This window comes from Cyanistes caeruleus, chromosome 1 (assembly GCF_971803275.1).
Source record: "Cyanistes caeruleus chromosome 1, bCyaCae1.hap1.1, whole genome shotgun sequence".
Lineage (NCBI taxonomy): Eukaryota > Metazoa > Chordata > Aves > Passeriformes > Paridae > Cyanistes > Cyanistes caeruleus.
The window spans coordinates 75,014,759-75,027,218 of NC_141701.1; the positions used below are offsets into that span (position 1 = coordinate 75,014,759).

General features: G+C 44.8%; 1 protein-coding gene across 1 annotated transcript in view; it reads left to right on the top strand.

Annotated features, from left to right (window-relative positions):
• Nucleotides 1-10,398: 10,398 nt before the first annotated feature.
• TRIO (trio Rho guanine nucleotide exchange factor) overlaps nt 10,399-12,460 on the top strand; it is a 246,637-nt gene continuing 244,575 nt past the window's right edge. Inside the window, exon 1 of the mRNA XM_086898024.1 lies at nt 10,399-11,028. Within this exon, the coding sequence (XP_086754150.1) occupies nt 10,914-11,028 (115 nt within the window). The 5' untranslated portion in view covers nt 10,399-10,913. The remainder of the gene's footprint in view (nt 11,029-12,460) is intronic.

The following is a 12,460-nucleotide window of genomic DNA, read 5'->3' on the forward strand; positions in this document are numbered from 1 at the left end:
AGACAGCTGAATGGATTGGCTCCTCTCTTGTAACATAACAATGCTTTTTATACCACATTGTTGTTAGGCCTAACATTTAATTATTACAGAAGCTTAGAAGTTAGTCCTGGAAAACAGCAGTAGAAATAGACAACAATTCAAAGTAATCAAATTCCATCAACAGACACAAATGGAATGCAAGATAAGTGACTAAATGCAGTATGTACTTCAATAAGTTCAAAAAGAATTTTTTTCCTAACAGAATGTAAGGGCTGTTTGGGATAGCAATGGTAATCATTCATGGCTCAGCACAGCCACCAAAGTTTATAAAGAATGTTCCAAATGAACAGAGAGAGCTTGAAGCAACGTGTAGCTGAAATATACCCAGTCAAGGGAAAGAGAGTTTTGTAATGAAGTGGTTGTTTGTCATGCAATCTCCATAGTGCAATGAAGATGCTTAAATTCCATATTTGCCTAGAGAACAAAATTTGGTCCTAATCTTCACTGTATGCTGCAAAGACAAGGTGTCACATGAGCTGTGCTACCTGCTATAGTTCCTATGGAAGTCCCTTCTGTAAAACCCTTTCAGCCATTACAAACCAAAATCATCTTAAAAGATGTACAAATTTCCCAATCCATGGGACAACACTTTAAGTCTTGGGGAACACCTGAGATAATAGAATTGGTGGGTATCATGCAAGAAATACTTCTGTTAGGTGAAAGCAGTAAATAGGAAAGAAAATTAGGCACACCATTAGAAAAGCAAAATTTTAACTCAGTATTTCCTGAGACCTAATATGAAATCTTTCACTAAGAAGTATTGATAATTTAAATTTTAGCACTTAAATTAAAACTTTAAACATTTGTTTATCAAATGATCTCAAATGGGTTTCTATGGCATCCCACATGCTTCTGATCTGACTGCACTATTGCTAGAGATTTACTGTCAAAAAGTCATTACCCACCTCTGATTGATACGAATTAGACCACTGGTGAAATGTCAAATCTATACACTAATAAAAATGACAGCTGGATATAGTTTTCTACCTGTAAAGGTATTATTTTTGGGTTATTAATTGGAACAAAAGGGACAGAATCATTTTAGAAAATGCAAAAATAGCTTGTGTCCTAAAATTATGCTAAGATACAGAAGTTTGTAGGCATTTCCTGGGAGTCCTGCCAACTGAATACAGCTCCTAGCCCACATTATCTGCTTCTCCTCTGTGAGGATTGAGAGGTAAGGGTACAACATAAGCCATGCTGAGCACGTGATCTGTAAACTTGCTTCGTGTACAAACCGAACAGCCCTTTATTCCAGAATGAAAGCATGCACAGATGATGTGTTCAGTCTTGTGTATAAGTATTGGCAAAGGGGATACAAACTAGAAACGCTTGGAAGCTGAAGTCCTTCTGCATTTCTGTCTTTAGAAACAGCAGCTGAGACCCTGAAGGGAATGTGGAACACCAAGTGACTCTGTGAGTCCTCAATGGTCTCCCAATGGCTGAACATCTGATGAAGCAGCTGGCTCCAGCTGGGGTTAACATGCCAATAACAGTATGTGCAGGATACCTTTCAGGGTCAATATCAAAAATTTACCACTGTTGTGCTCAAAGCTTCCACTCCAAGTACTCTATTCAATTAAATATAGAAAATGGACAGCCTGTGAAATCAGCTGCTAATTAGAAAAGAGGAGAAAGCAAGCACATGGAGTGAAATGCAGGCAACAGTTGCTTTTTGCTCAATTAGCTAACCAGTATGATGGGAAAAAGTAGGATGAAGGGAAATAAAAGAGGACTTGTCTTACAATTGAAAAATTGGAGAGTATAGAAAAAAATAAAAGTAGTTTATTTGCTGCCCGCTATCCATAGAGCAATGCTGCAGCTGCTGCTCTTTTGCTGCTGAAAGCCAAATGGCTTCCCAGGCGTGGCAAGGAATTTAACTTCCTGATTATGAGCAAAGGAAACACTAGGAAACTTTGTTCCACATTGTTCAGTTCTTTCCCATGGCAGCAACTCCTGGAAGAAGGCTGGTGATTCATGATTGTGTACCATCACAAAATTCATTTTAAGACTGAGCAATGTCAGGAACAACATCCGCTGCTAGGATGACAAAGTTGGACAATTGGTACTAAGGAGTGACAAATGCTCACCTAGAATCTGACCTCCCTAAGATGAATCTCTGATTCACTGATCAGAATAAATCACATATTATGTATAGAGACCACAGGCAGTAATGAAATATCTGCAGAAAGTATATAATAAAAAGACCAAACTGGAGACAACGCCTTGATAAAACCAAGGTCAAGGAGAAATCATTATAAATGTGTATACTAGAGATAAATAAACACGTTTGTAAAATGTGACTTTGATAACTGAGATTACCTCTTGCAGAAGGAGATTGTGAAGGGGGAACCATGCCATGGGTTTCAAGAAGTCTCCTTGGGAATTTGGAGACCTTTTTTCTGATCAAATCTTTTTTTTCCAAGCAAAAAAAAAACAAACCTGGGGGATAATTTTGGGAACTCATGCAGTCTAGATCCACTGCAGCAGAACAGCGTTTAGTAGTACCCTCACTGAAAATCCTGTCTCTTTTGGAAGTATCTCTTTAGTTAGCTCTCGCGTGAACCTGGAAAACTCAAGGTTCGATTGCAAATAACATCTGGCTAAAAAACTCTCTCAAAGCAAAAAAAGTCAGCAAGGATTGAACACATTCTTAGGGAATCATCAACCTGTGAAGACTTTAATCATATAAAAACAACAAACTTATGAATTACATGGATTGCTATAAAGCTAGCTCCCTAGAACTGGATGCAAAAGAATTGTAAATATTTTTTTATATTGTCATTTTTAAGTGATTCAAACTGCAATTCAGTTTTGTGTATTTAAAAGAAACTATACATTTCTGGTTTGTTTGTTGCATAAGAAATTACTCAAATTTCTTCAATCCCACTTGCAAGATACTAATTGACAGAAGTGATACAGACATCGGCATCCAAGATGCTTTCCAAACTGGGCAATTCTACGTTAGCTTACAGATGAAGTCACATGCATAAAAGTACACAAGCAGTGGAACTGATTTGTCTGGGAGATAAGTCTTTAAACAGGGTGCCATTTGTTTTAAGCTTCACTTTTGACTGGCTTTTCACTTTGTTTAGGTTCATAAATTAAAACATTCTAATTTACATATGGCTCTTTGTGCTGCCTTATGCCAATTCTTGATCACTATTTTGACAAATAATTGTAGGCAAGCCAGTACAATTAACAGATGATTACTGTTAAGGCAGAAGGGTAATTGTCAACTGGACTTAACACTGCTTTGATACTAAGTGAAGAGATTTCTCATAAATCAAACACTTGGTAAAAATAAGCAACATAATGTAAGGCTGTCTGCTGATCTATTAGCAATCACTGGTGTAATATCTTAGCTTAATTGGTGACCTATTCTTCTGAGTTTCCATCATAATGATACAAAACAGCGGTCTTTGTTTAAAGATACATACGGTACATTTTTTCTGTACATATTTTTTTCCTGTGGACATGCTAATGCTTTTTTGGCATGAAGGGCAGAGACTGCTAGCTCAAGTTGTCTGTATATCATGATCAAATAAGGTATCACTGATGCCTTCAATGCATAAAACATCCTCTTGAGCTTGAATATTCTCCAGTAGTAATCATACACACATGTATTATTGATAGCATAATTGTTGAAACATAAGCAAAATAGGTGCCCACCTTGCTGTTGGCAATCTTTCACTCTATTACATCCCCTGAACAGGAGCAAGAAATGGGCAGATCCATGGAGGATGTGAGGCATGATATAGAAGCTTTCTCTTGGGGCTTAATGTGGTTTGTACTCAGAGGGCTTTGGCAGTATGGTACATTTTGAACAGTGGGAATAATGTGACAGGGCACAAGCCCCTGAGTAGAGGCTGTACCATTCAGATACTTAGTTTAAAGAGCTGAAACCAAGGAAGCAAGAATCTGGAAGCCTAGGAAGGAAATATATACAACATTAAACTCTTTACACTTTCTGGAGTGTAATGAAAAACTTTGTTACAGCTTTTGCTTTGAAGCTAGTCATGCTAACTCTTCATTGTATCAGTGGATCTGGATTGCTGGAGCCAAATTTAACTTAAACTGACAAAATTTTAGAGTGGATTAACGTGTGAGACATTAGAAGGAGAAAATCAACAATAAAAAGAAAATGCTGAATTTTTCTATTGAGTTTTTTCCTGAAATGCTCTTAAGGCTAAAGAAAGATGGAGAAGATGGATTCAACGACTCTTCAATTAAGATGAAGTCAACTTGTCACCAGTCTCCTTACACAGGGAAAATAAAACCACATTCCTCTTCTTTAGTTACTTGGAACCATACCCTTATCAAAACCTAGTCTTCAAAAATTCAGAGATGACAAAGTAAAATGATCAAGAATGTGTAATTTGATCTATGTTATTTTTGAGTGAGCACCACACTGCAGAATGTCTAAAGGAAAGTCTTTTAAAAGCAGAATAAGAGGTCATGCCACCTGGTGAACAATTGATTGAAAAAAAAAAAAAAATAATCACCCATAGAGGCTTTAGCACATTGTTGTTCTACTGTTAGGATTGCTGGATTTATTCCTTCTAGGCTGTGATCTTGTAATGCATGTGCACCTTGCTTTCAACCAGGGCACACTAAGTTATATTCTTTCAGAAAGCCTCTAAAGCACTGCACTCATTTCTGCCTGTAAAGTACTCTTTGAAAGTCCAGTATGATAGCCAATGTTAATGACAGTGATAGAAAATCTGAAATTAGGGTGTACACGTGTGTGTACATCTACATGTATGCATACTTCCTGATGGAGAGAACTAGCATTTCTGAAAACCTGGGTAGAAGAAGCAATGGGATGACCTGTCTGAGATTCAGTTGAGTGGCTCAGCCACCATCGGTTGCACAATACCGTGGAATTATGCGTGCTTAAGCATAAACAGTAGAACAAGCATTTTGTTAGGGTAAAGTTAGTGAACAGATGGAGTATACATCGCCAATAGTCTGCAGAACATCAGACGTATGGTATAATTTCTACATGTAAGTGTCCTTGACATTGACAAGTCAGTACATGCCACATAGCAGAACTGGATTTTTATAGAGATAGCACATCATTGAAATAGTGAGAATTTTAAAGAAACAGTTTGGTTATAAATAAAGTCAGGATGGTTAGTATTTTTGGTAAGCAACATGTAAAAACACACATCTTGGTCTGTAGGCTATTAAAAACCTGCTCTATTCTTTGTTTAAAATTTGGCAGTTACGGGCACTTAAGTAGTAAAAATTTATTCATAGTTATCATCAAATACTGTCCCTTTACGGTTTTTTGACTTAGGTGTACTAAACCTCTCCTTATAGGTGCTCAGAGTGTTTGTGAAATGCTAGCCCTCACCTTGTGAGGCGAGGCTTGGCAGCACTACTTTAAGATTATAAGCAAATGTAAGAATCACAGAATCATAGATTGGTTTGGGTTGAAAGGGACCTTAAAGTTCCAATCCCCTACCATGTGTAGGGACACCTTCCATTAGACTATGATGCTTAGAGCTCCACCAAGCTGACCATAAACGTTTCCAGGGAAGGGGCATCCTCAACTTCCATGGGCAACCAGTTCTCCAGTGCCTCACCATCCTTACAGTAAAGAATTCCTTTCTCACAGCTAATCTAATTCTATTCTTGTTGAAGTATGAAACCATTCCCCTTTGTCCTGTCACTCTGTGCTCCTGTAAAAAGTCTCTCTCCATCTTTCTTGTAGGCTTCTTTCAGGTATTGGAAAGCCTCTTTTAGCTTACGCAAAGCCTTTTCTTTTCCAGGCTGAACAAACACAATTCTCTCAGCCTTTTCTCATAGGAGAGGCGCTGCATCCTAATCTTCATGTCCCTCCTCTGGATTTGCTCCAATAGGACATGTCCTTCCTGTGTTGGGATCCCAGAGCTGGATGCAGCACTGCAGGTGAGGTCTCACCTGAGCAGAGCAGAGGGGCAGAATCCCCTCCCTCCCTTGCTGGCCATGCTTCTTTGGATGCAGCCCAGAACACATTTGGTTCTGGGCTGTGAGTACACATGGCTGGGTCATGTCCAGCCTCTCCTGCACCTCCAAGTTCTTCTCAGCAGGGCTGCTCTGGATCTGTTTATCCCCCAGCCTGTGCTGGTACTGACCAGCAGCACCTTGTACTTGGTCGTCTTAAAACACATGAGATTACCATGGGCTCACTTCTCAAGCTTGTACATGTCAAGTTGTACCAGGAAAAATATGGAGAAAATATTTTCAATTAGACCGACAATACATTACATAGATGATAGGTACATTATCTGCTAAAAAAAAAAAAAAGTTTTGCAGAAAAATAGAAAAAATTATGAATAAACTAATTTCCAAAAGCTGCCAGAACTCATACAATGAAACAAGAACTTCATTTTATAGGATAAGGAAGTAGAGCACATAAGCTCAATATTGTTCAAGACAACTTTTTAAAAAGACTTGGGTGCTTCTGTGGAAAAGAGGGCAATAATAATGATAACAGCTGGAAAATGCCTCAGTGCCTGTCTACAGATAGAAGAGATAGACCATGCGCTCTGAGAATAATTTGAAATTGACAAATGCTGCTATAACACAAGCACCATTTAGATCAGAAACCAGATTCCAAGGTGGTGCACATTAATAACTCTTGATTGCTTTCCTTAACTGCTGCAAACTTGAAAGAAGCCTTATCATCTTAAAAGCACAGTAGCACCTGATATGGCCTTCTCTATTTCTTACCATGTTTATAACTTGTTTTACAGATTTGAGTCCCCCAAAAACCTGCTGCAGAAAAATAAGTGATGCAAGAAACAGTTCTTAGAGGCTGGCTGAGCTGAAGTCCATGTGCATTTTCCCTTACAGTGTCCCCACATTATCCTTTATGTTCTGTGTTCTTGTGCACAAAATGAATAGTGAAGCTTGTGAAATATCTACAAGAAGAGAACTCCATTGTAACATTGTAACAACTCTAGTTGTTGGGTGGGTTTTGTAGTTGTACATTTTTGGGCTATTTTTTTCATAATTGAAGTCTCTTTTTCCGTTACTTTTTCTAAGCAGGAAGACAATTCCAATTCATGGCCCCAGGTCAATACCACCTCCTGTCTTCTAGTTTGTCCAAACTAATGAGTTTCTAATTTACTTCTCCTAAAAGCTTGTTAATATTAGTGATTTTTAAATCAAGCTTGCCCTGCTTTCATTAATGTCCTATAGAAATGGGGGAATCTTTGTTCTTTGTTTTATTGATCAAGTGGGCAGCAAATACTGCAGGAAAAGAACTCAAGAAGTCCACAAATTCCTGTAGGGATGAAACATGAAGTGACATGTGACACTTTTCAGCCTGGATACACAAGGCTAGGCTCTGGGCAAACTTCTTCCCTCACAAGACACCTCTTTGACAGGAATGAAGTTTTTTTGTGTTTGGCATACTGATTTTGGAGTGACCATTCAATCACAGTTAGACACAACCCATGTAAAAACAAAGGGCATTCAAATGAAACAACACTTCTCTTTGGGCATTTCTTTTATTGGGGTATAAATATTTTTGAAAATTGTGCTTATATAAAATTAAATGCCTCATATGCATATATAAAATACAGATATTAAGCACAGAACTTGAACATCAATAATATTTAAAACTCCTAGTATACAATCTAAAACTAATTTGAATGTGTGCCTTAACATTATTGATATTTCACATTACTGCTACAGTATCTTTTACACCATGAGTATTTTTCCATCCCTGCATTTTCAATTGCAATTGGTGCAAAAACACTTGTAGGCTGACAAAAACTAAGATAAGTAGTGTAAGAGATGAGGAGAATATGGCTATTCCCTAATGACAGGCTTTCAAATTCACACAATTTTCCAGTGTGGGACATTCTCCATATAGACAATTCATACCTGGTTTGTTTTTGTTTGAAGCCTAAAATTATCAAGAAGAACCAGACTAAGAAACTTAATTTCCTAATGTCAAAATATTAAATCTGGTATTTGATAACTAAAGTGCATAACTGTGAATTAAATCCCTGTTTTATTAGAGTATTAAGTAACTTTGTCATAATGTCGTTTCCTATCTTTGTCTCTTTCTTTTAACCTACCCTTCAGTAAATATTCAGCATCCTGAACATTAGCACGAATCCTATGTGTTGCTATAATCCTTATGAATCGTGCAAAGGATATGAGCATTTTTGGCTCTTGAAGGGTCTTCTGTAAGGGCTACTTTTTTTGCTGATGAAGAACTCAAATTACAACTAGTCTTCTTAATCACTTTCACAGTGATGAAAGGCTCCTCTAGTTGGGGACATGGCTCAGGGCATCCATGTGCTAAGAAAAAAGCAAACCCAGCATCTCTTGCAATTCAGCAGATGGAGGGGACAGAGGAAGGGACAAACTTGAGTCATACAGCCTTCAAGTGTTCAAATTAATCTTGCCTTTTTAGCGCCCACTTACAATTTGTGCAGTGCACTGGATGAGCAACTAGCTGGAAACGGAAAGTCAGTGTGTTCAACAACTGATGAAAAACCTTGTAAAGCTTTTTCCACATTTGCACAGCATATTGAAGTCTTTTTTCAAATTTTCAAGCCCTTGTTTCTCTCTAGCCACTGAAAGCTGGAATGATTGGTTCCTATTCTTTCTGCACTCATAATATTTAACACTTTCCATACACTTACTCAGTTTTCTCATATTCTTACACAGGTTGTCTGGTTTTTTTTTTCTTGGGCAGATATACAATATCCTATTCCTATCCCTAGGTCAACTCACTGCTTGCTAGGGAACAGCAGCATTTGTCCCATTCATGTTTTTTTGCTCAGTGGATAGTGCAAGTTAGAAAGAAATTCACGTTGCAACCACTTCTGCCAGTGGGATGCTAATTTGAAACTCTTTCCAGTGCCCGCTGTCCAAAAGAAAAACATTAAAAAAACCCATCTTTTCAGTCTAACAAATCTCTTCTCTCTAAGAGAAATTAGGGCAGGCATGATTGCACAAAAGCTTTTTTATCAAGCTATACAACTTTATCTAAACACAAACCTTGGGAACCTTGCAGATGACTTCCTCATCTGACTGATAAACTAACAGAACCCGTCAGGATTCCCTCAGGATCCAAGGGAAGGACATGAAGCTGTGCCAGGAGAGGTTTAGGCTGAGCATTCGGAAAAGGTTCTTCTCCCAGAGGCTGGTTGGGCACTGGAGCAGGCTCCCCAGGGAAGTGGTCATAGCCCACAGCCTATTGGAGTTGAAAAAGTATTTGGACAAGGCTCTTAGGCACATGTGGGATTCTCAGGGTAGTCCAGTGTAGGATCCTAGTGAGTCACTTTCAACTCGGGATATTCTATGATTCTACAAAACCAATTTCTCTTGAACTTACCTTCCTTTTAATACTTACCCAAGGTTCAGGAGTTTAATTCCTGAAGCTGTACTTCTGCATTTCAAGTGTGCTAACAAATTATTATTTACCACAAGCATTTGAGATGTGTTTCTCAGATTCATCAATCTCTGCAACTATTAAGATTCCTACTCTAACATCCTATCCTCAACTTTACCTGGAAGCAAACTTATACTGCTTTAACATGAGAAGCAGGACGGTGGTGGGACACATCATAACTTCCCCATCGTGAGCCGTTTGCTTTGTTGATATTAATTCAACCGGTCCGTAGCATAAAAAAAATCTTTTGAAGTGTCCCCGTGATCACAGAAGAGAAAGCATCCACAATGCAGACAGCAATGTAACGGAAGCCTTTTAAAGACACCTTTTTAAGAAAACTGCGCAGCCCTTTTCCCCTGTGCCTTCCAGAGGTAAGCCAGGCTCCTTCCGACCTCGGGCAGTGGGTCTCTTCCCGAGCACGGCCCCTCGGAGGCTGGCGCTCCCTGGCGCGCGGGGAGCGGCAGGCAGGAGCACGCGCCGCTTCCCACGCTCCCGGGGCGGACGGACTGGATTTTGTTTGGTTTTTTGTTTTTTGGACCTCCACTCCGACCTCCGCACACCGGCGAGCTGGCAGAAGGGCGAAAGCCATCCGGAAGCACCTAAAAAATCCCCCAACTAAACAAAAAGAAACCCCAATCCCGAAGAACAAACCCACAGCTCCCACCGGCAGTCGCGCCTCCGGGAGCCGCCGGGAAGCCCCGGCCGCCGCGGCCCAGCCGGGGGGTGCGGGCTCGGCCGGCTGCGCTGACGTCCCGCGCCCAGCCCCGCCCCATCCCGACCGCTGCCGGACGCAGCCGGAGACTCCCGAGCTCCCCCCACTCTGGGCTCCACCGCCCTTGTTCCTCGGGCGGGGACTCGCTTCCTTTCCCGACTCCCCCTTCCCACCCTCCTCCTCCCAGTCAAGATGGAGGACGGCAGTTGCTGCGGCCGCTGGCACCGCGGGGGCTAGGGCAGCTGCTGCTCCTCCGGATCGCTCCTCGCTCCTTCTTAAAAAAAAAAATTATATATATAGATATATACATATATATAGAGAGAGAAAAAGGGGAAAAAAAAAAAAAAAAAAGAGGCTGGAAACGTGCCTTTTTTCTCCGCCCACCGGCTGCTCGCTGCGCGGATCGCTGGCCCTTCCCATGCCGTCGTCGTCGTCGCCCTCCTCCTCCTCCTTCTACTCCTCCTCCTCCCGCGATTGTCTGCGCTCCGGCTGCCGCCCGCCCGCCCGCCTGGACTCCCTGCATGCACACGCCGCCTCCTAGGTGGCTGCGGGGGGGTGGGCGCTCCCGGAGCTGCCATTCCGCACATACCTTCATGTCCCTGCGCTCGCTGCGGCCGCCCGCCGCCGCCCCGCATCGCTCGCCCGCTCCGGCTGCCGCCCTGACGGCCGCTCCCGCCCGGAGGTGAAGCTGGGATCCGCGGAGGGGGCGGCGGGGTCGGCGGCGGGTCTCTCCCGGCACACGCAGCAGCAGCAACAGCCATGAGCAGCGCCGCTACCGCCACCTCCGCCGCCACCACGGCCGGCAGCGGCGCGGGGGAAGGGGCCGAGGAGGCGGCCAAGGACTCGGCGGACATCGCGGCGTTCTTTCGATCCGGTGAGTTCTGTCTTGTCCTGAGGGAACGGGAAGGAAGGGTCGGCGGCGAGACCGCGGCTGGAGGTAGAGGCGAAAGGTGGCCCTGGGGAAGCGACGTCTTCCCCCTGGAGCCGGGAAAGGAGGCGAGGGCAGCCGGCTTTGTCATGTGGCCTCGGGGAAGGCTCGCCCGCCTCTCGCTGCCGGGGCCGCCTCGGCACTGCCCGTCCGTTCCGCGGGGAGGCGGCGGGGAAAGGAGTCGGGCACCCCCGTCCCGTGCTGGGGACAGCGGGACTTAGGCACAGCAACTCGCGGGCGGGACGCCACCCTCGCCGGCAGAACCGAGGCGTGAAAACGGGGGCGGCGGCTGCACGGCCCGACCGGGAGGGTGCGGGGCTGCTGCCGCCCCGGGGCGGTGTCGCCGGTGACAGGTGCGATTCTGCCTCCCATGCCGGCCCGGTAGCGGGCGCGTCACCGGGGCCGGGCGGCACCACCCCGCGCCAGGCGGACCCGGGTCCCTGAAAATGTCCCGCCGGGGGTTGCGGGGCGGGAGGGGGACGGAGGAGCCGCTTCGATCCGGGAAGCCCAGGGTGTCGGAGGGGCGGGAAGGGTGAGCGGAGCCGCAGGGCTGCGGGGAGCTGGTTGCGCCGGCTGGGGCCCCCGGGGAGGCCGGCGAGCAGGCAAGGATGACACCGCTATGAAAGGCAGCGCTTCTCCGGTGCTGTGCTGCTGGGTGGCGGCACAGGCCAGGAATGGGAGAAGTGGCGTGGAAAGTGGATGTTCTAAGGAGCAGAGAAAGAGGCAGACAAAAAGCGAAGACCGTGTTAAGGGGGTGTCACTGCCTCGGCTGAGGCGGGGCAGCAGCGGCTCTCGGGCGCTGCCGGGCTGGGTAGCCGGGCTCGGCGCGGAGGATCGGGAGGGGAAGGGGGGGAGCCTGTTGACAGGCTGCCGGGATGAAAAAAAATGGAGGCTGCCTTCTCCCTCGGTGTTTACTCTCGGCACGCAACCGGGCGGAGAGGGCGGCTGCGCCCATCTCCGAGACGCTGTCCCCCGGGAGATAGCGGCGGGGAAGCCTGGACTGCCCGAGCCGCACGGACCGCCGGCGGCGGGGACGGAGCCCCGCCGGCAGCCTGGGCGGCGGCGGGGACAGAGCCTCCCCCCGGTGCCGGCTGCCCTCCCCCGAGCGCGGCGGCTCCTCCCCGCCGGCCGCTCCGAGCCCCCCGGGCACCCCCCGGCCGTGGCTTCGGGCGGGGCGGCCGGGCTGGGCTGGGCACTTGCTCATTTTGGATGCCTAAAAAGGAGCGGCGAGCAAGGAAAATGCAGACTCACCGCTCGAAAGATGAGGGGGTTGGCTGATTTCGTATGTAAAAAATAATGATGGCAGTAGTAATAATAGTAGTAAAAGCTGTGTTCATTGGGTTTTTAAGGAAAGTCCGCGAGGGAAGTGGGAAACGGC